Raw genomic sequence first — 20,754 nt, 5'->3', positions numbered from 1 at the left:
TCTTGGAAAACTCAATCCCCTTCAGTAACTCACAGCGGTGTGTAGCTCAGTGCCTTCTGTTCCGAAGCTGGGATACTGTCTGCTGGTCATCAGAACTTTGAAAACTGCCAATGGGAGGAACATTGTCTCTATTTCTTTTTTCTAATTTATAAACATTCCATGTTGCACAACTCCAGAGTCACAACACAAAGAATGCGATGCAAGTGATGCTCTGTAGGAAGAAGGCTGATTTATGGCCACTCTGGTTGTTGCTTAATCAGCATCAAGTTATACACAGCCTGTCTGCACAGTTTCTGAAAGGTGAGGCCCATGGTAATGCATGTCCCTTCTCTCCCCCTGCTCTTGTTTTTTGTGCAGCGATTCCACTCAGTTACAACAGCTTCACAACCAAGTCTTACTGGAACAACAGCAGGTGCAAAGTTCATCTCCTTCGTCTCCTAAGGAGTTTCCTTTCAACACGAGCATCTTCAACTCCACCGCCCCCCCGGCGGTGACAGTGTCCAGCAAGCAGGTGAAGGTGCCTTCATCACAGACATTCAGCCTGGCCCGGCCGAAGCATTTCTTCCCCTCCACGAGCAGCACCGCAGCACCCATGTCCCCTCCCGGCTCTCCCGTGGTCACCTTGAGCAGCACTCCTCAAACTCTGCAGAGGACAGTGAGCAAAGAGAGCCTCTTTGTTTCTCACCCCTCCGTGCAAACCAAGTCTCCAGGAGGGGTTTCCATCCAAAACGAGCCACCCCCTGTGGGCCCGACGGAGCCTGCGCAGCCACCACTCACATTTTCTGTCCCCAGCGGAAACCAGTTTCAGCCCCGCTGCGTGTCCCCATTGCCTGTTTCTCCCACCAGCCGGATTCAGAACCCAGTGGCTTTCCTCAGCTCGGTTCTGCCTTCTCTCCCCACCGTCCCACCCACCAATGCCATGGGGCTGCCTAAGAGTGCGCCATCTGTGTAAGTGTCATTGAGGTTTCTCAATGTGAGAGGTGCTAGTTAAGAGGGGACATATGCGTAGTATAGCTTGGTCTGGGACAGGCCTCTCATTTGGTGGATTCATAGATAATCTTGTGTCTTAGACACAAAATGGATCTTGAACACCACAGGACAAAGAGCATGATTATTTTTTATTTTTTATTTATTTATTTATTTTTTTATAAAGAGGACCGGTAAGGGGATCTTAACCCTTGGCTTGGTGTTGTCAGCACCACGCTCACCCAGTGAGCAAACCGACCATCCTTATATAGGATCCGAACCCATGGCCTTGGTGTTATCAGCACCGCACTCTCCCGAGTGAGCCACGGGCCGGCCCGAGCATGATTATTTTGAATAATTTTTAATAATTAAAATATCAAAAAGACCTCTGCAAGCACAGATTCCCTTTCAGTACTCAACTCCGTAGTGTCTAATGACTGCTGGTATCTGGTTGTCATTTCAACCACTCTGATTTCTAGGCGTTTGTACACTGGCCAGTGCTTTTCACGGGTGTGTTGGGTGTGGTTTTATTTTCAGGCCATCCCAGGGACTAAAGAAGAAAAATACCAAGTCTCCTCAACCGGCGAACGATGATTACATTCGTGAAACTAAGAATGCAGTGATTCTAGACTTGGGAAAAAAAATGAATTTCAGTGACGTCAGATCAAACCAGCAGGTAAGACCATTGGACTCAAATGGCTTATTAGAATTTTACTGTAAGGAATATAATTTTGCTTAATTTAGTCCTGGATACTCAGGTCATCTGACCTCGGTGAGCTTGATAACACAACTTGGATGATAGACTAACCAAGGGTCATGTAGAAAGCACGTCCTCATGAACTTGCAGTTCTTGATTACCCCAGTAGTTAATTCAGTTTACTTGTTTACATCGGTTTACCTCGAATAGAATGTATTGAAGAAGCGGAGAGATTACATAGTCCGTTGTCCATTCCAGCAATCCTCAGCTTAGTTTTAACAAACACAGTCACATCTGTGAGATATTTCCATAGGTGAGCCTTGAGGTGATCCAGACTTTAAGGACCTCTGAGGTTCTGAGCTGTCCTTCATTTGATGTCCTTCAGTCGAATGTGCCTGGAGGTCTGATGACCAGTTCCTCTCCATCTTTATATTAGGTTGTCATGGGGGATAGCCATCAGGCAACATCCTGTGGTTCAACCAGTACAACTCCTTGCTTTCGAGTAAGTGTTTACACCGAAAGAGAAAGAGGAAAGCCACAAGTGAGCATCACACAAACAAAAGAAAGATAGACTGAGTATATTCTTATTTGAACAAGTTATTTTTGCTTTTGCTAATCAGGTGGTTATTTTTTAATGCAGGCTTACATTTTAATAATTTAACTCTTGATTTATTTTCCAAGATGGAAACTGATAAAATCTATTTGGAAATATAACAAAATTTCAGTCAAAATAATATGACAAATATTGTGGAATTTGTGACTTAAGTGACTGCTGGAAACAAACCACCAGATTTCCCTGACCATGTGCTGTTTTCCTTAGTGTTTCTGTCTCTTACATCCAGTGGAGCCACAGATATATAGTATTTTGCAATCATGTTATATATTGGGCAACTGTTACTGAGAGGATTCTTTTTTTTTTTTCATTTTTAAAGAAAATGTAATTATATTAATATCATTTTTTACATTCTAGGATGTTGTTGTGGAACAGTTGGGAGGGAGGGGGAGATGAGAAAGGGGAAGGAAATGGGGTGGAAGAAGGAGGAAGGAGGAAGGGCAGGATTGAGGCCTGCAGCACCCCCCATTCCCATAGAGGAGACCGAGGGGCTTCCAGTGGTGACTTGGTCATTGCCGGGCTGGGAGCAGATGTCAGAGGGTGTGGCAAAAGCCCTCACCCCCCACCATCCCAGCTTGGGAACCCAGGGCCCTTCTTGCTGCAGCTTGGTGGTCATCACTGAGCTGGTTGTATGTGTCGGGGGGTACTGGCTGAGGCCCCAGGCCCCCTACCATTGTGGCTTGGGAGAGCCCGGGATGCTTCCTGTGGCAGCTTGGTGGTTGCCACTAGGCTGGCTGTGGGTGTCAGGGGTGGTGTGGTCAAGGCCCTTTGGCCCCCCACCACCCTGGGTCAGATCTCAGGGCACTTCCTGCAGCAGCTCAGTGGTTGCTGCAGGGTTGGCAGTGGGTATCCAGGGGGTGTGGCCAAGGCCCTGGGACTCCCACCACCCTGTCTGGGAGAGCCCAAGTTGCTTCCTGTGGTGACTCCGAGGTCACAGCTGGGCTGGCTGCATGTGTTAAGGGGTGTGGCCAAGGCCCTCATCCCCTACCCTCAAGACTGGTTGCAGGTGTAGGGGCACGGCTGAGGCCCCCGGCCCTCCTCCCTTTCTGGTTTGGTAGCCCAGCGGACTTCTGGTCCTTCTAAGTATTATAGGTGTTCTTTCGTGAAATGAGGCCTTTACTAGTAAATATGAAACTTTGAATCTCGTTGCGGGTACTTTGTTTTTTTCTTTCAGTTCTGTGTTGGATTATTTGCTGTTCCCACCATTTAAACTCTGTGCTGGAACTAATTTGTTGTCCTTTGCTTACTTCTAAAATGGGGGAACTTCCTCTGGGACCAGCACTGGAGCTCTGTGGTTGAGCTAAACTGCTGCTTTGCTACTGATTCCCTAGGGGAGGCTCTTTGTCCAGTTCAGGTTTTAATGGTTGACTTTATAGGTACATCCGGCTCTCAAGAGATCTGGTGCACCTGGGTTGGCAGAAACTCTGGTCCGGGCCTGAATCTTTTCATCAAACTGCACCCCATGCAATTCTATATTCCTGACCAGTCCCCTCTGAGTGGTCCTTCACTGATTAGGGGGCAGGTCAGCTATCCTTGCTGTGCCCCAGTGTTCTCCCAGTGGGCACATCTCCCCCACCACCCATGCTTCAGACACATCCCACAGGACAGGCTGTGCACCGGTTCCTTTACGATGACTCACCAGCCTCTGAGTGGCTCCTTTTTTTCAGTTGTTCTGGTTCTTTGCTCCTATGTGGGTCCACAGGAACCCTATTAATGGTCTTACTGGCCTGGGGGCCAGCAAGGCCCTCTTCTCCCCTGCCGCCTCCAAGCAACTTCATCTGAAGGGCACAGCTGCGGCTTTTGCCAGCTCCTGTTCCATGCACTCTGCAGCTCCAGCCTGGATGCAGCCGAGGGTTGAAATGGTCAGAGCGTTTTTTCTGTTTCTCATCGTGGTTTCTCCTGCCTTCATGAACTCCATAGGTCTCTCCTCCTCTCCCCCTGAGCTCTAGCTGCCCCAGTTTGGCTGTCGTTGTTTTTTTATAGTTGTAAATTGATTGATTTGTGGGAGAGAGTGACACTGGGGACCGTCTATTGCACCATCTTGATCGGAAGCCTCAGGATTCTTTTGAAAATGTGCTACTTAGGGCCGAGCCCGTGGAGCACTCGGGAGAGTGCAGCGCTGGGAGCGCGGTGACGCTCCCACCGCAGGTTCGGATCCTATATAGGAGTGGCCGGTGCACTCACTGGCTGAGAGCCGGTCACGAAAAAGACAAAAAAAAAAAAAAAAAAAGAAAATGTGCTACTTAAAGCTTTTTAAAAATTGATTTAAAATTATTGAACTGAAGCAGAATATTTAAACTTGCCATAACTGAGTACACTTTTAATATGTTATTTCACCAAATAATTTATATTTCTGGGAGGCGAACACCAAGGCAACTATTCTTCTTTTCCATCTTCTAGATAGAGAAACTAAGGCACAGTTGTCAAACAGTCAGTGGTGGAATTAGAACTAGAGCTCTGGTTCACATTTTTGGTGAAACTGCAGCATTTTTTAGTTTTATGACAATTACTTTCAAGCCCCATAAATGTTGCTTGGTCTAACGCAGATTTGTTTTCCTATTACACTGTCACCACATTTATGGACGTTAGTCCTGTTAAGTATCTTGAAATCAGAGCTGTGTTCAGTCTATGTATTTTACAACTCAGAGAGGGAACAATTAGAACCCTGTAAAAATGGTACCAGTTCAGCACATAAGCTGTTTGATTTTTCTTTTATTGTTACTCTGTCAGTAGATCTAGGCTAATCCGTTGCCCAACTCAGGGGAAAGGAAGGGTTTTCTCTTAATTACCTGAGATGTGAGTACATGTAAATATGAATTTCCATGAACTGAGTGCCATAAATCCAGTAGAACTCTTTCTTAATCCTCCATCATAAATTAACTTCAGGGCTAATAGCAGGAACTGGGAAAGTCTCTAAAAGCATCTCAATCCTCTCCATCTGAATATCTGTGCCACGTGTCAGTCTCGTTCTGAGAATTATTACTCCAAGAATTGTTATGGTTGGTTAAGTACAGAATTGGTCTTGGATTTCATTCTGTGCCATGGATAATGAAATCCAGGCTGTGTTCAGGTAACTACAGAGCTGTCTGAGATGGAATACTTGCACTAGGTTGGCAGATGTTGATTCTGAGGAAGTTTTGAGAAATGGAATGAAGACTACATTATAATATTGTTTTGTCCATTGATGCCTTGGGAAATGATAGTAAAAATGTCATGAAGAATTGTCTAAAATGTGCTGTGGCCCCTTGGTGATGAAAAGAAGAAAGTTAGCTTAGCAAAATGTAAGAACACGAAACAAGTAGAGAATAACCCAAGAAACACCTTTGTATTGATAGTCATCTATACCTGCAGTCTGCAGACACAGGAATCAAAATGATCTGTTTTCTCACTCTCATATTTGTCTACATGTGTGGGAGTGGCTGGGGGGCAGCAAATGATTCCTACTGAAGAGGACGTGTTTGTTTTTGCCTTATTTTGCTTTGAAAACTTGTAGGTCCAGAAAGATGGATTCCCTTCCCCTATTTTAGCCTTAAGCAAATGAGGAATAGTAACTGTCCTAGAACATTTGTATGGTCTAGCATTACTACACTGTACTGAGCATGAAAATAAACCAGAATTCCTTGAAATATGAATACTACTGCCTATAAGCAATTTTCTCACCAGCACTCAAACTTATAAATTATGTTTTAGAAAATGGGTTTTCTTTGACATATCTACCAGGTTGCATTTATTTCTCTGTCGTAATATTTCAGCATTTACTCTCTAGCTCATTTTATATGACATTTCCAATTAGCAATTAACATTTGTTGATTCTTAGAATTTGTGAAATACAAAGGTGTCATCCTGCCAGATATTTATATTTATTAAATTCTGTAACTTTCTAAAGTGACAATGAAGTGCCTTTGCATTGAGGATAAGCCAAGAGAGAGGTGCCCTGATTTCTAGATTTTAGGCTGCATTATTTCTTATTTTTGAAGGGTACCATTTGTCATCAATAGATCTTGACTGGACATCAATAAAACCTAAAAGGTTTAGGTTAGTGCGGTGAATATGAGAGGTTAAAATAACTGGAATCACAAAATGTAATAGGAGTCTTCATGATGAATGATTTTAATTTACACATGACTTACATGATGTTCTGCACCCAGTAAATATTTGTTCCCTGCTATGTTGGTTCTTAAGTTCTAATCTCCATGGCCCCCACCACCACATAATGTCTTACTCCACCTTTCTTCCTCGACCTCGTTTCTCTGGAAACCTTCCCGTCTTCTTATCCTGTACCCTCTCCTCCACCCCCCCCCACTTCTTTAAAACTATCTCCAGTTCCCAGATACTGCCCTGCATTGACAGAGGGGAAAAAAATAAGGACCTAAGTTTTTGTTCTGCCTTTTGTTCCCCTAATGTCCTTCTTCTCTAAGCTTACCAGTCATCTCCTCTATTTAAATCTTACTTCTTTCACCTCTTACCATGACTTCTTTATGACAATCCCCTTTTGTGAGCAGATAGTCATGCCATCTGTTCCTTTTCTAGTAAGAATTTCACGTTGGCCTTACATTGCCCACCTTGGGCATCACAGGACCCTGGCTACTGGGATAGTGAAGTGTCCCCGTGTCCTCTGCCACAGGCTCACCCAGAATGTGCCAGTCATGAGCTCCAGGGGTTGAGATCAAGAGGTGTCTTGTTCATCGCTGCATTCCTGTTGTGCCTGGCACAGAGTAGGTGCTCAGTGAATATTTGCCAAATTAACACTCAGCTATAGGATTTGCCTTAGTCGCAGGTAGAATAATGAAACTTTTAACCAAGTAGAAAAGGTTGGATTTGTTGCATATCTATGGAAATATCCCACTTGACTATATAGACTGATTATACCTAACTATGAATACTACCTGCTATGATAGCAATCCATTTGAATCAGCCAATTAAAAAGATGAAAACTTTAAAAAACATGCTGAAATTAAGCAAAACTCTGGTGTTCATTGAACATTTAAGTATAAAGTAAAAGTGTGCATCTTTGTAATGATCTATTTTAAGTACAAAATTTGGGTTAAAAATATTTTTATGCAACCTCCTTGACGGTAAAATCTGTGTTTTATAGAATGTTGTATCCCTAGGGCGTATCACAGTATTTCGCTCCTAGTTGATGCTTGCTAAGAATTTGGCAGCAGGGACAGGGGTAAGCTATGAAGACTAGTTATTCTATTGAAGTCAATGAGTGGTTATTAGATAAATAGTAAAATAAATTATCCTCCATGTATGTTAACCTCCAGGTCTATCGAGGATTCTTTTATATGCTGTCTCCAAACTCTGCTGTCCCTGGAACAAAAAGGAAAACACCTTCTCCAACACATGAGACTTTCTTTTAGTGCACGTCGTACCTAGAATTAGTTGGGAACACTCTGAGCAGGCTTTCTAGCTGGTTTGAGCCTATTTGACTATTTGCCCCTGAAGCCTAGACTCAGAACCCCGAGTAGAGGAAGCCACCAGTGAGCTCAGGCAGTGCTGAATCATGGCCATACCTTGCCAGTGTCTGATTGGGACGTGCCATTACTCTGTGGTTCTCAACAGAAGGAAAGCACTCTCCACACTCTGCCAATCTGAAGAAACTTTCTACAGATGTGTCTCAGAAATCAAATGTTTCCCACTGTCAGATTATCAGCCTTAAGAGGATTATCTTTAAAGGAAAAAAAGGGAGTTATATTTTCAAGTAACATATTCCTCTGAGATAATTTTTTTAGCTTTTCATTTTCCTTCATAGAGCAACTGTAATTCTGTGCAATTCATGAGCCTAGAAAGAATGGATCATTTATCATTGATTTGATTTCCACACAGGCCAGATTTACACAGAAAAAATAATCTCTCATTTGAGCGCAGATGTCACCTGCGAGCAGCTGATACAGAAACTCCTGTTTTCACTCACCAAGGGGATGAGGCAAGGGGAGATGGAGAGCACAAACAACCTAAATAACAGGCAAAGACAGAGGCTCTCTAAAAGACAATGATATTTATTCAAGAATGGGCATTGTAATGGGAATACGCATGCCATAGTAAACTATGTGTGCATTCAGGGAGGTGAAGGAACACAAAGGTTTTTAAAGGAAAAATGAGGATTACATAATTGTTTCGATATAATTACCCTTGGCTACAAGGATTAATAACAAGAATGACACCAGGCTCAGGTTGGACTGGCAGTTGCTGTGCAGATGTCCTTGCAGAAGTATTTTTTTTGTGTAAGGTTGCGATTTTTTTATGCAAGGTTGTAGATTTAGCAGTCTTTTATGATAGTTCTTGTTGTCAGCCATTTACACCTAAGAACCTTATCTCCATGGTCTTCTCTGGCTTTATTTTTCAGGGATCTTTTAACACAAGTGATTCCATTTTGATTCTGTCAGCTTTCACACAGCATAAATCCAGTACTGGAAATTTAAAATGCACATTCACGAACAGTGGATTGTTACTGAAACCTTTGTGCAGAACAGTGCAGAAAGTACCTTTAAATTTAAATTAAACTTAGTGCTTGTGTTTGCAAATTTCCTTACAAAATCAGAGTCACATCAGTCATAACCTTACAATGACAACTTTGATTTATGTATAATAGGGGTAATTTTCCTTGGGATAAAACAACTCTTAGTTGCAAAGCACTACAGAAAAACATCAATTCCTGCTTTGGGGATGATATGCATCTTTGTTAACATCTCAGATTTAAAGATTCAGTGCTTTAGTAACATACCCATGCCATATGGTTGCATAGTTTCCTTTCTCCTAAGGTTCAAATTCCCAAATATTTAATGAATCTTTCATGGAAACTGCTTGACCTACATATTCTTATTTTGTTGCTCATCTGCAGTTTATACATTGTATTATATAACTGGTACATTTTAAAAGTATGTCTCAAAAAGCAATTTTATTTTTATGTTCCCTTATCCCTTTACACTTATCCAAAAGGGCTAATTCTTTTCCTCCTCCTGGAAATCTCAAATGCAAGGCAATTTCAAACTTTTCGGGCCCCTTTAATTCCTATGACGTTCTATGGGTAAAGTAACAAAATACAATCTTGATCCAGTAATTCGAAGTTGCAAAGTTAAAGTTGCAAAATGCAATCTTGATCCAGTAATACATAACTTCCTGTCCTTCTTGTAACCAACAGTCTAATCCTTATTCAAAAATAGGGCTCCACACACAATTACCCCCATCCCCACCCCACACCCTGAGGTCTGCTGTAAGTGGCAAACCTAAAGCCAGGAAGGGTGGTATGGGCAGCTTCTCTCTGTTTTGTTCCCTCTTCCCCTACTTTGCTAACTCCTGTTGCTGATTCCTTCCTTTCCCAACCCTGGAGAGACTACGCTGACCCTACACTGGCTTTGTCTCATATACAGCCCATGTTTGCATGTCAGGAACCATCTCACACCCTCTGCCCTGACACATCTAGGCATACAGGCCACTCAACTCAGCCTCCAGCTTGCCCATCAACAAAAAGCAAGATCGTTCCTCACTCTTTAGATTTATAAGGCAAGAGTCAGACATCGACCCACTGTGCCCTCCTAGCTGTAGGAGGCACAGCAAGCTCTCCTAGTTTAATCTCCCTTGCTAGACTTGAGGTGAAACACAGATACCCCGGGGCTGTGGGTGAAGGTAGGAGACTCATAGACTATAATAGCTCTCTCCAAAGCCTTCTTACTGGATTTTCACCCTCCTGACTCTTCTGTATCTGTGATGGAGATGAAAGGTTTAAATCACCTAACCTGTCCTTAAACACCTGCTTTGAAACTTCTAGAGGATAGTGTGTCTCAAAACACTTGTTTTCTGACATCTAGCCTATCTTGGTGCCTCAGTAGAAACTTCCACGCAAGATCTAGTTACAATTGTATCTTCACTACAATATTTATGAATATTTATGAATAGTATATTTTAAATAACTCATTGAGTGTTCTGTTTTCATCACCTCCCAATTTGTAGCACTGGTTAAGATAAAAAATATCTAACCGAGACATATACATGTTTATAATAAAACAAAATATGCATATTTTCATATTGCTTGTGTAGTTCTTTTGGCCAAATCAATTCAAGCATTTATAAATTCTGTAAAATCAGGGCCCAACTTAAAATCAAGTTTCTAAAATTAGTTGTTTGGAATACATAGAGGCAATGTGCGATTTATATTCTAAGGCAGGCATTTAAAGGATATTTGTATATTGGTCATGGTATTCCTAAAGTATAGGTATAATCATAACTTACCACCAGGTACAATATTATTTCCTTGGAAAAAATTAGTTCATAATTTCCATATAGAATGTCAGGAATTCATCTCCCCCTATTTTTTTTTTTTTGTCCTTTTTTGTGACCGCGCTCAGCCAGTGAGCGAACCGGCCATCCCTATATAGGATCCGAACCCGCAGCGGGCGCAGCTGCTGCGCTACCCAGCGCCGCACTCTCCCGACTGAGCCACGGGGTCGGCCCCATCTCCCCCTATTATAACTCTGACAGTATGATTAGCCAGAAACTTACCAGTCCTCACCAGTCAGGCAGTAGAAGCTACAGAGAAGGTTCTTCAGCTTGGAGCAAGGACTCAGTTACAATAGGGGCTAGAGATAGTATGCAACAGATTGGGAATCTGAGGACTTAAATGAAACAAGATGAGAAGCTATGGAAGGCTAAGACCTCTTGCCTATTGAAAACCCACAGAAGTACGACTCCACTTTGGGCTGGCTCCCTGGTTCCCCTGTTTATTTTATTCTCTAGGCCTCAGGGGCTGGTCTTCCTGATTCTCTTTACCCTTCAACTTCCTCTGTTTTCCTGGTGGTTTGGATTCAGATATGTAATATCCTGATCTGATGTAAGCAAAGCCTTTGTAGAGTTTTTCAGGAACAACTGCAAACAGACCATTTGAGAGTAAAAAGAGTCTCATATGCCAACCCCGTAACCCCTTTTCCTCACTTACTCCCATAGGAACAAGGACCATTCATTGAGAACTGGTAAAAGGTCGGGACTTCATTTGCTTTAATCTTTGTTTCTGAAATGTTAGCAAAAAAAACTATGAAAAGCATGACTCTTTAGTTAAGCACTGAACTAGATTTTAGGAAATGAGAATTTTCTTTCTCATTTAACTACAAGAGTCCCCCACTAATTTCCTGGTGAGCCTCCAAGGTGGGTGCGATCCACACGCCTTCACCACCACTGCCCTCTCCCAGACACAGGCTCTGTCAGCACCTGCAGCCGCTCTTCCCCACGAGCACAGGCACACAGCTCACAGCCTCTCCACTGACGGTCACAAAACTTCAGAGAGGTGGAGCACAGCCACCCACCCAGAAAGTACGGAGTTTCCTGAACTATACGATCTGTATGTGGAGTGAGAACTATGTGAATTATTTTTTTGAATGTAACTTAAAAATAACAAAGCTATTATTTAACACCAACCTCACATGGTAAAAGAATAAAATGATTCATTCGTTTTACTTCTAAACATCTTGGGAAATGAACAAACCCAAATTTGTTAAAAAAGAAAATAATACCAATTTAGAAACATGAGTGCAATCCAACAAAAAAGAAAAATACATCCCTGGTGTGATTTTAAACTAGCCAGACTAGGAAATATTTCAAATTTGTAGGACCATTTAATGTATTTGTGGAAAATATCATCACTGTGAAGTATTAGGTTGAATGATATAAAACTGCTGATATTCTACCATTGTTGACTTACAAAAGTGGCAATTTCATATAGTTCAGCCTAACAGATAGATAATTGGAAGCTTTAATTATTAACTTTTTTGAAAAAAATTCCTATAATGTAGAAGATAATCTTAATATTTTTAAACTAAATTAGATTTCAGAGAATCCAGTGACATTAGTGGAGGTGAACACTCTTTTACTTTAACTGGTTTGAATGTCTAATTAAAAATAAATTGGGCTGGCCAGTTAGCTCAGTTTGTTAGAGCTCGGTGTTCTAACACCAAGATCAAGGGTTTGAATCCCCATACTGGCCAGCCAAAATGGAATTTGGAAGCATATGGCTGATATGCACCAGCTCCTAGTCATTGGAGGAATAATTGAGTTCAGAACCCAAGTGTTCTCAAGCCATTGAATCACATTACATACTCTTGTTATTGTGTTATGCATATAACCGTCTGAATTTGGGTAGAACTGGAATTTAGGAAACACAGAAACTAAGTCCTTCTTGGTTTCAATTTCTTGCAACCAATTTTAAACATGCCCCTCTCTGCCACTTCTTAGACTGGGTAAGCAAAGTAAGTCCACCTCAATTACAAAATTATGGTTAACTAGAGTCACGAGTTTAACCAAAGTTCTCACCCTTACCCCAAGCACATGGCTCCAGATTCCTCAAAGATGCGATCATGTTGCAACAAGCGGTTGCCTCTATGTCATTCACTTATTCACCCATTCCTCAGAAACTTATTGAGCACCTGCCACGGGGCAGGCACTATTCTAGGTGTTATTGATACTTTGGGAAGCAAAACAAACAAGATTCTGCTCTTGTGGAGCTAACATTCTAAAGATTCAATCATTCAATCAATAAACAAGAAAAATACTGGATAATAACGAGTGCTGTGTAGAGAATTAGAATGAGTTATTTTAGAGGAAGTGGCCTGGGTAGGCTGGTTTGGGAAGGTGACATTAAGCTTGATAGATAAGATATGGCAGGGAGAGGGAGGGAGAGGAATCTAGGATATGTCCTAGATTTAGGCTTTAACTCAGCACGTTCAAAGTGTGGTCTGAGGAACTGTGCCAGACTGCAAGCTGTCACCTCCACACCTTGAGGTAAGCACGGAAACTGAGAGTAACCATTAAGAAATTTTATAGCAAGTCGACAAGGAAATTTTACATCTATTGAATGTAATAATTTTCCACACCTTTTTTATATCTTTTTGCTAGTAATTCACTTTTTGTTTGTTTTGCCAAAATATGGGTTGGAAAATTTTAAAAACCTGGTTGTCACCATAGGGAGTGTGAGAAATGCTGTTTAACCAAGTGAGCGAATAGAGGTGCCATTTCCTGAGATGAGGAAGAGCAGGTTAGGAGCATTTCTGAGGGACTGCAATCAAGTGTGTGTTATTTGGGCCACACTAAGTTTCACATGCCCATTAGGCACCATAATGTGGAGTGGAAGGTTGGGTATATGACTCTGGAGTTCTGGGGAGAGACCAGGCTTGGAGATGTGGATTTGGGAGCAGAAAGTATCTGAAGCTGTGGGACTGGATGAGCTCACTTAGAGCAGAGGAATAGGAGCCAACAAAGGAGACTGATTAGGTGCAGCTAGAGAAGAAGGAAAACCAGTCTGGCATATCATGGAAACCAACAGAAAAAAAAAAAATGGTTCAAAAAGGAAAAGGTAGTCACCTGTGAGAGGTCAGGTAAGGTAAAAACAGATAAGCGACCACTGGATTTGGCAAATTTGGAAACGCAGACAGTAGCAATCTTAGTGGAACAGTGAGAGCACAAACCTAATGGGATTAGGTTAGCAAGAGAAGAGGCAACAAGAAAATGTTCCTGTAACAATCAAGAATTATTTCAGATAGTTTTGTGGGGAAGGGAGCAGAAAGATGCAGTAGAGGTCGACGTAGGGTTAAGGGAGATTTGTTCAGGGAGATGGATTTTCCTCAAGCATGCAGATGGAAATGTCCAGTAGAGACAGGAATTGGTGATATAGGCATGTATCAGAATGAAGTTCAGACCAGCTTTGCTGAAATAACTCCATAGGCAGGTCTACATACCGAAACACAGACATTAGATTCCATCTTTATTCCATTCCCTACAGATTTCTACTGGGGTTCCATGCTCAAGGTGAGGACTCAGTTTGGGATTATAGCAGAGACATTGAAACTTCCTTTAGTGCTCCATGGCAAGAAACTGGAAAAGGAACATGTCTGGTTTATTGGGGTTCCGTGGTATAAATCTAAATCTGTATCTTAAAAGTTGCAGCTTCAGTTATACTGGTGAACATGTTCTTCCTCGCCATAGAAATTGAAATGGAAATGTCTTTGTCATTTTGACAGGAGTACAAAATTTCAAGCTTTGAGCAGAGGCTGATGAATGAAATAGAGTTTCGCTTGGAACGTACTCCTGTTGATGAATCAGACGACGAAATCCAACATGATGAGATCCCCACGGGCAAGTGTATTGCTCCCATCTTTGACAAAAGACTCAAGCACTTCCGGGTCACAGAAGGCTCTGCAGTCACATTCACCTGCAAAATTGTTGGGATACCTGTTCCAAAGGTAGGGGAAGATGACAGCCAGTTGGCCAACCAACAGCACAAAACTATAGACAGTGCCTTCAGGAAAGTCTTATCAGATCTAGTGAAGTGTCTACAGAGAGAATGAAAACCAATACCAGACAATTAGCAAAGCTCAGATAATTTGACTATAAAGAGACCATTAGAAATAGGATCATTAGGGCTGGCTAGTTAGCTCAGTTGGTTAGAGCATGGTGTTGATAACACCAAGGTCAAGAGTTTGGATATCCATACTGGCCAGCTGCCAAAAGTAAAAAGAAATAGGATCTTTAAATAGATCAAAAAGAAATCAGACTTATGGGTGAGTTAGAATTTTTATTAAAATTTAAAATAAATTTCTTAGTCATTACACTATATTTTGGGCCATTGATTCTCTTAGCCATCAAACTCACCAAATTGATCTTTTTCTTTCTATTTAGTATCTATTGAATATCCCCAGGATGCCTGTTGTATAAAGTGAACTATATTTGTATCATTACTATTAGGTTGGTTAATGCCAAAAATGTCATATTGTTATCACTGGCCGCTGAAAAATCTATGAGTCACCAGATTTTTTGGCAGTCAGCTGAGAGAGAGATTTATACCCAGTGTGGCTGTGGCAGGGGATCTCTCCACTCTGCTTTCACAAACATTAGCATAAGGTTCTCATGTATGGTTAAGTAACCAAGAAAAGTAGAGAAGGGCAGCTGCAACTAGTACTTTATCCCCCCCCTTTGAGAGACACATGCAGAACTTAACACGTAATATATATATTTAAGTTTTTGCTAAATGAGAAATTTAGTGAATTAATCCTAGCCTAATTCCACTTGGTGTTATAAACCATGCTATCCTTTCAGGCAGGGTGAGCTATTCTAGGTTCTGAGATCTGCAACAAGAAGAGACTTGAACTCATAAATAGAGTAATGTGGAAAAATCCAGGCTCCTGGTTTTCATTATTTTGCCTCTGAAGACATGTCTGGTCCTTATGGTAGCTTTTAAAATAATTATAAAGTACAATGAAAGTAGTCAATAGCTTTATCTTAATCCTAAATTATATTGAATTTTTGACTTAAATATTGTATAGGTACAGGTGGAGGCGCATATTATACTGTCATTTTGAGTATATTTTATAACTTTTTCCCAAGTGCTTTATAAGGGGTGGGTCACTTGTTGTAGCGATGACAATTGGATATTTTCTCACCTTATTCCATAATTCAGTATCCTCTTAAGATGTGCAAAAAAGTGTATATTTCTTCTTGGTTATCTTTTACTTCAGGTTTACTGGTTCAAAGATGGGAAGCAGATTTCTAAAAGAAATGAGCACTGCAAAATGAGGCGAGAAGGAGATGGGACATGTTCTCTGCACATTGAATCCACCACCAGTGATGACGACGGCAACTACACCATCATGGCAGCCAACCCCCAGGTGGAGACGCAGGGTTCTGCCCTGTGCCGCACTCAGGAAGGAGCAGTTGATGTCATTGTGAATGAGACCTTGAGACGTGCAAGTTACTAAGGATTGCTGAGGAAAATGAATAAGAAGCTTTGTGATTGTGTGTAACTAGAGCACAGTGTCACAGCTTAAAAGACTAGTTAGCCACTGATGGGTCACTCAACCCTTCAGCCTTTGTCAAAGGATACTGTCTCTTCACTGCATATACCTCTCAGACCTGTTGGGCTAAATCTTGTGTTTATCAACTCATTGACTCTCTTGAAGAGTCAATAAATCATTCTATCAATCATTCTATCAAAGAATGATTTGTCATTTTTGTTCTTTAGAGAATAGATGAATTACTATGTAAAGGCTTGTGAATGTCCCTCAAACTTATAAAGTCCTTTTTCATTATTGTTGTTGTTGTTTGTAAAAGTTGGAAAGCCATAATCTTCCACTTTCTTTTTCTGAATGTGGCCAAGTCTTAAAATTCCCCTAAAAGATATGCAGAATAAACAGCTTCAATTACTATTCAAATAGGAAGTACAGAACTATAATTTCTAGTCTCATTCACTCTTCCTATTGAAATGTTCATTTTAAAGAGTCTCTTAAGGAAAGTTTAACAATATTTGGCCATATGCTCTGCATTGTGGCTGCAAATAATGTTAAGTGCACAAGAATTCAAATTTTTTTTACATCTGCGCTCTGTTCCTTTCTCAGCTTAAAAATGAAAGTCATCACAATACTCTTAAAAATCTCTCCCTTGGAATATTAACAGTGATTTAAGAAGTCATATTATATTGCTTTCCTTTCTCTCCCCCAAAGAAAAACCTATAATAGTTAGCCAAAAGTTTCATAATGTTCTGGTCCAGAAAATTGTGAACTGAAAAAATATGGGTTTATTTTTATAAAATAAAATCTTTTTTATTTTCTCTTCCTCAGGGAAGAATCAGCTGTTCTGGCCACTTGATGGTACAGAGTTTGCCCATTCGCAGTCGACTGACCTCTGCTGGTCAATCTCACAGGTAAAGATAATAAAAATTCCCCTTCTCTAAGTTCCTCGCAAGCACCTACCCACCACAATGAGCACGAAAATATCGGGTCTTCAAATCGTTACTTAAAGGTAGTCCTTCACCTCCAGCATCAGCATCACCTGAGAGCTTGCTGGAAATGCAGAACCCAGGCCCCACCCCAAATCTACTGCAGCAGAATCTGCATTTTAACAAAACCCCTAGGTGATTTACAAGCACACTAAAGTTCAAGAAGCTGTGGTCTCTGGTGCACTTTTAATGGTTCAAAATTTGTAGCCATCAGTAGCACCTGTGCACGTAATATATAAATCAAACTCTTTGAATTAAATTACCATATTTTCTTTAACCCTTAATGGTTATATGTATGTAGATCAAATGTTTTTGTTGTTGTTGTCTCCAAAATAACAATTGGTTTTCTTCCTCTCTGATTTTACTAACCACTAAGAAGAAAGAGCCTGGCTTTCCTGTTGAGTCTTCTGGTGCCACAAAGTCTTAGCAAAACATTTCATAGCTGCTGACATGGATGAATTAGATGTGGCTTACCAAGGGACAAAAATAGTGAGCCATGTTTCAGATACAGCATTCCACCACCATTGCAACTATACTGCCTCCTCCTTTTTTTTTCAAGAACAGCTGCTACTGTTGGTCAGTCTTACCCAATTTAAACTCATGGTCATCTTTAATGGTCTGCCATAATTTATAGCCAGGTTAAATTTTGTTACTCAAAGACACAGGGATTGCAGCTGCCTTGTTCTGGGTAATAAACAGGACTTCTTTTTTGGCTCTCATTTGGGCTTCATATTGAATACTGATTTATTTTTTTATTTTGATGACTCAAACAACTGGTCAAACTCACAGTAAGGCGAGTTGAGCCACTAAATCCAGAATTACTTCAGAGAGAAAGAAGCTAAAGCCTGTTTATCTGATGACAGATTTCACAAAATAATCCTACAGTGTGTGGGATGTTTACCGCTTTGCTTTTTACATCAATGCCACGCCATTACTTATTATTTATTAGTATTTATTTATGGTCCAGCAACCCTATGACCCCTCCACAAAAAAAAAGAAAGTCTGTTCACCAGGCCCTGTAGCCACGCTTAAATGTTGTAAGTGTGTCAACTGGTTTCTATGGTTAATGCCCGAACATGCTTCTTGTTATAGGGGAAGGTCCCGAGTGCAAGAAAGAGACAAAGAGCCCCTACAGGAACGCTTTTTCCGACCACATTTCCTGCAGGCTCCTGGGGATATGGTAGCACACGAGGGACGCCTCTGTCGGCTGGACTGTAAGGTAGACTCTAGCAGCCATTCTTGGTTTCAGATCTGTTCATATTTTGTATTTGTTTGTGTGCATTTATTTTTGTTTGTGTTTGTTTCGCGGTTTTTTTTTTTTTTTCCGGGGAAGAGGGACTGGGGAAGGGAGAAAAATCATTTTTTCCCATAAGGCTCTTCTGGTGCATTTCATACCAGACAAAATTATTTCATAAAAGTTTTAAATCTTTATATCTTAATAAAAATTACGTTGGTATCAAGTTAACTCTGCATTTTTAGAAGACAACCAAAGAGGTGATATAATTCAGACATTTTCCGTATGGTGCCTGGAAAGCCTTGATTACCATAAAGCCAAAGGTGTGATTTTCCCATCCTTGAAGTGAATTGTTGTGAGGTGTAGCCTTTGAAACAATGATAGTCACGAGAGGATGTCTCCAAGGCCGTTTATGAGAGCAGAAGCTAGTTTCTCGTACTAACCAAACTCCACCCCCTTTAGCTATTCCACATTCTAACTTTTGGACCAGAAACTGCACTTCAGTTGAGCAACGTGGATGCCCTCAGTATGAAGAGAAACTTCAGTCACCCTTTCTTCCCCAGACAAAGCTGCAGATGTTATGCAGGATTGAGGTGCAAGTTAGTGAAGACTTGAGGTTAAGCATTCATAAAGAGTCCACTTCTCTAGGTGGCTCTTGCCTTTCCAGTGGATGCCCAAGTCATCTTCAGGTTGATTGTTACTTCCCTTCCCTAAAACCTAAAAGATACCGGTGCCTGGGTCCTATTCACAAAGATTCTGAGTTAATATGGTAAGTGGGCATCAGGATTTTTAAACACTGCCCACGAGATGATAATAGGCAACAAGATTTGAGAACACTGGTTTAATATATGGCCTTTCTCTTGGCTCTCTCTTGCTTATTAGGTATATAAGCAATATATCATCTCTGAAATTGATGGTGCAGGCCTGTTTTATCTATCTTCAAGGGTACTTCAAAAAGTTTGCAGAAAAATTGAATTAAAAGATAATACAAATTCTACCATGAACTTTTTGAAGACCCCTCATATTTAGGTTTTTAACTCTTATTTATCCTAATCTAGGATATAATCAAATAGATTAATCATGACCTGAATTGGGGTCAAAGTACCATACGGTTTAAATTTTTGCAGCCATTCCTAAGACCGCTCTTCTCCCAATGTCCCTACAAAGAAGTTTCTCACCATCCCATGTTTTTTCTCACCATATATTTGGTGCCAAACAAGGATGAAACATTCAGCCACCAAGTAAATCTACCTGTCATCAGTCTGTCATTTGCCTCAGCTGTCCTGTTGTTTATTAGGTGAGTGGCTTACCACCCCCAGAGCTGACGTGGCTGCTCAACGGCCAGCCTGTGCTACCAGACGCCTCCCACAAGATGCTGGTCAGGGAGACCGGAGTCCACTCTCTGCTCATTGACCCACTCACTCAGCGTGATGCGGGGACCTATACATGTGTTGCTACCAACAAAACCGGGCAGAACTCCTTTAGTCTGGAGCTCACGGTAGTAGGTAAGATTTGCTGCTGGGACCCCTAAACAGAACTCCCTCCAAAATTATTGCCCAAATATGCAAAGCCTCTGACAGAATTCTTTGGTCCTTTGCTCCATCAAGTCCAATCTCAATTTCCCCTTCACTGTTGTAAGGGGAAATTGATTTGCAAAACATGGCAGTAAACTAGAAATGTAATGTGCTACCTTATGCATATTGTACATGTAGTAAATGGGAGCCATTGTAATACTTAATTAATCAAGCAATTAATAATCAATTAATTGACTGTCACTAGATTCAGGTTGCAAGGCAAAGAAGGGCATTCCAGGGAGAAGGACCATTGAAGCAAAGGCATGAAAGCTTTTTTTACCCCCTAAGATTTCATGCTTTTGTTTCAATGGCCCTTCTCCCTGGGCTGCCTTTCTTTGCAAGCAACCTCCTACACACTCTCTAAGACCTAACTCAAATGTCACCGCCCAAGCACAGTGGATCCACCAGGCACAACTACTCTTCCCATCCCCCTCTGTGTTTCCGTAGCACTTAGAAAAGGAGAGACTCTAGAGGACTTATGGCCTTCTGTGTAATTGTTTACTTTTTTGCCCCCCAAAGAGACTCAGCATTTCTGAGGTCAGAGACTCTGGCTTGGTCTTCTGTGGATCTCCAGTGTCTGACTCAGTGACTGGAACATGGAAGGTGCTCAACAAATGTTGAATCAATAACTAAACAAATGACCCCTTATAAGATGTGAACAAAACACTGTAATGCCTGTAGATAGGAGAACAAGACATCACCACCTGGAGGTGCCACCCATGCAGGGCAGTAGTCCAGCCAGAATTAGATTTCAGAATGTAAGAATTCTGGTGCTGGGCTTTCTCCTGCTGTCTGTGTGGCCCCTTAAAAAAACCAGGGTGGCTACAGCATGCTGATCCTCTTTCTAGGCTCTGGCCATTTCCTCTGTATATCTTTTTCCTTTTCTCACTCTTAATTTCTTCTCACCAACAGAAC

General features: G+C 41.3%; 1 protein-coding gene across 5 annotated transcripts in view; it reads left to right on the top strand.

The window, feature by feature from the left end:
* MYPN (myopalladin) overlaps positions 1 to 20,754 on the top strand; it is a 106,549-nt gene that overhangs the window by 69,813 nt on the left and 15,982 nt on the right. For all 5 annotated transcript variants that reach the window (XM_063101757.1, XM_063101754.1, XM_063101755.1 and 2 more), the window contains 7 exons: positions 358 to 948; positions 1,504 to 1,642; positions 14,282 to 14,503; positions 15,776 to 15,925; positions 16,874 to 16,956; positions 18,124 to 18,250; positions 19,563 to 19,770. In XM_063101757.1, the coding sequence (XP_062957827.1) occupies positions 358 to 948; positions 1,504 to 1,642; positions 14,282 to 14,503; positions 15,776 to 15,925; positions 16,874 to 16,956; positions 18,124 to 18,250; positions 19,563 to 19,770 (1,520 nt within the window). The remainder of the gene's footprint in view (positions 1 to 357; positions 949 to 1,503; positions 1,643 to 14,281; positions 14,504 to 15,775; positions 15,926 to 16,873; positions 16,957 to 18,123; positions 18,251 to 19,562; positions 19,771 to 20,754) is intronic.

Source organism: Cynocephalus volans, chromosome 7 (genome assembly GCF_027409185.1).
Source record: "Cynocephalus volans isolate mCynVol1 chromosome 7, mCynVol1.pri, whole genome shotgun sequence".
NCBI lineage: Eukaryota > Metazoa > Chordata > Mammalia > Dermoptera > Cynocephalidae > Cynocephalus > Cynocephalus volans.
The sequence above is the reverse complement of the archived record's forward strand: the minus strand, read 5'-3'. Positions and strand labels throughout refer to the sequence as shown.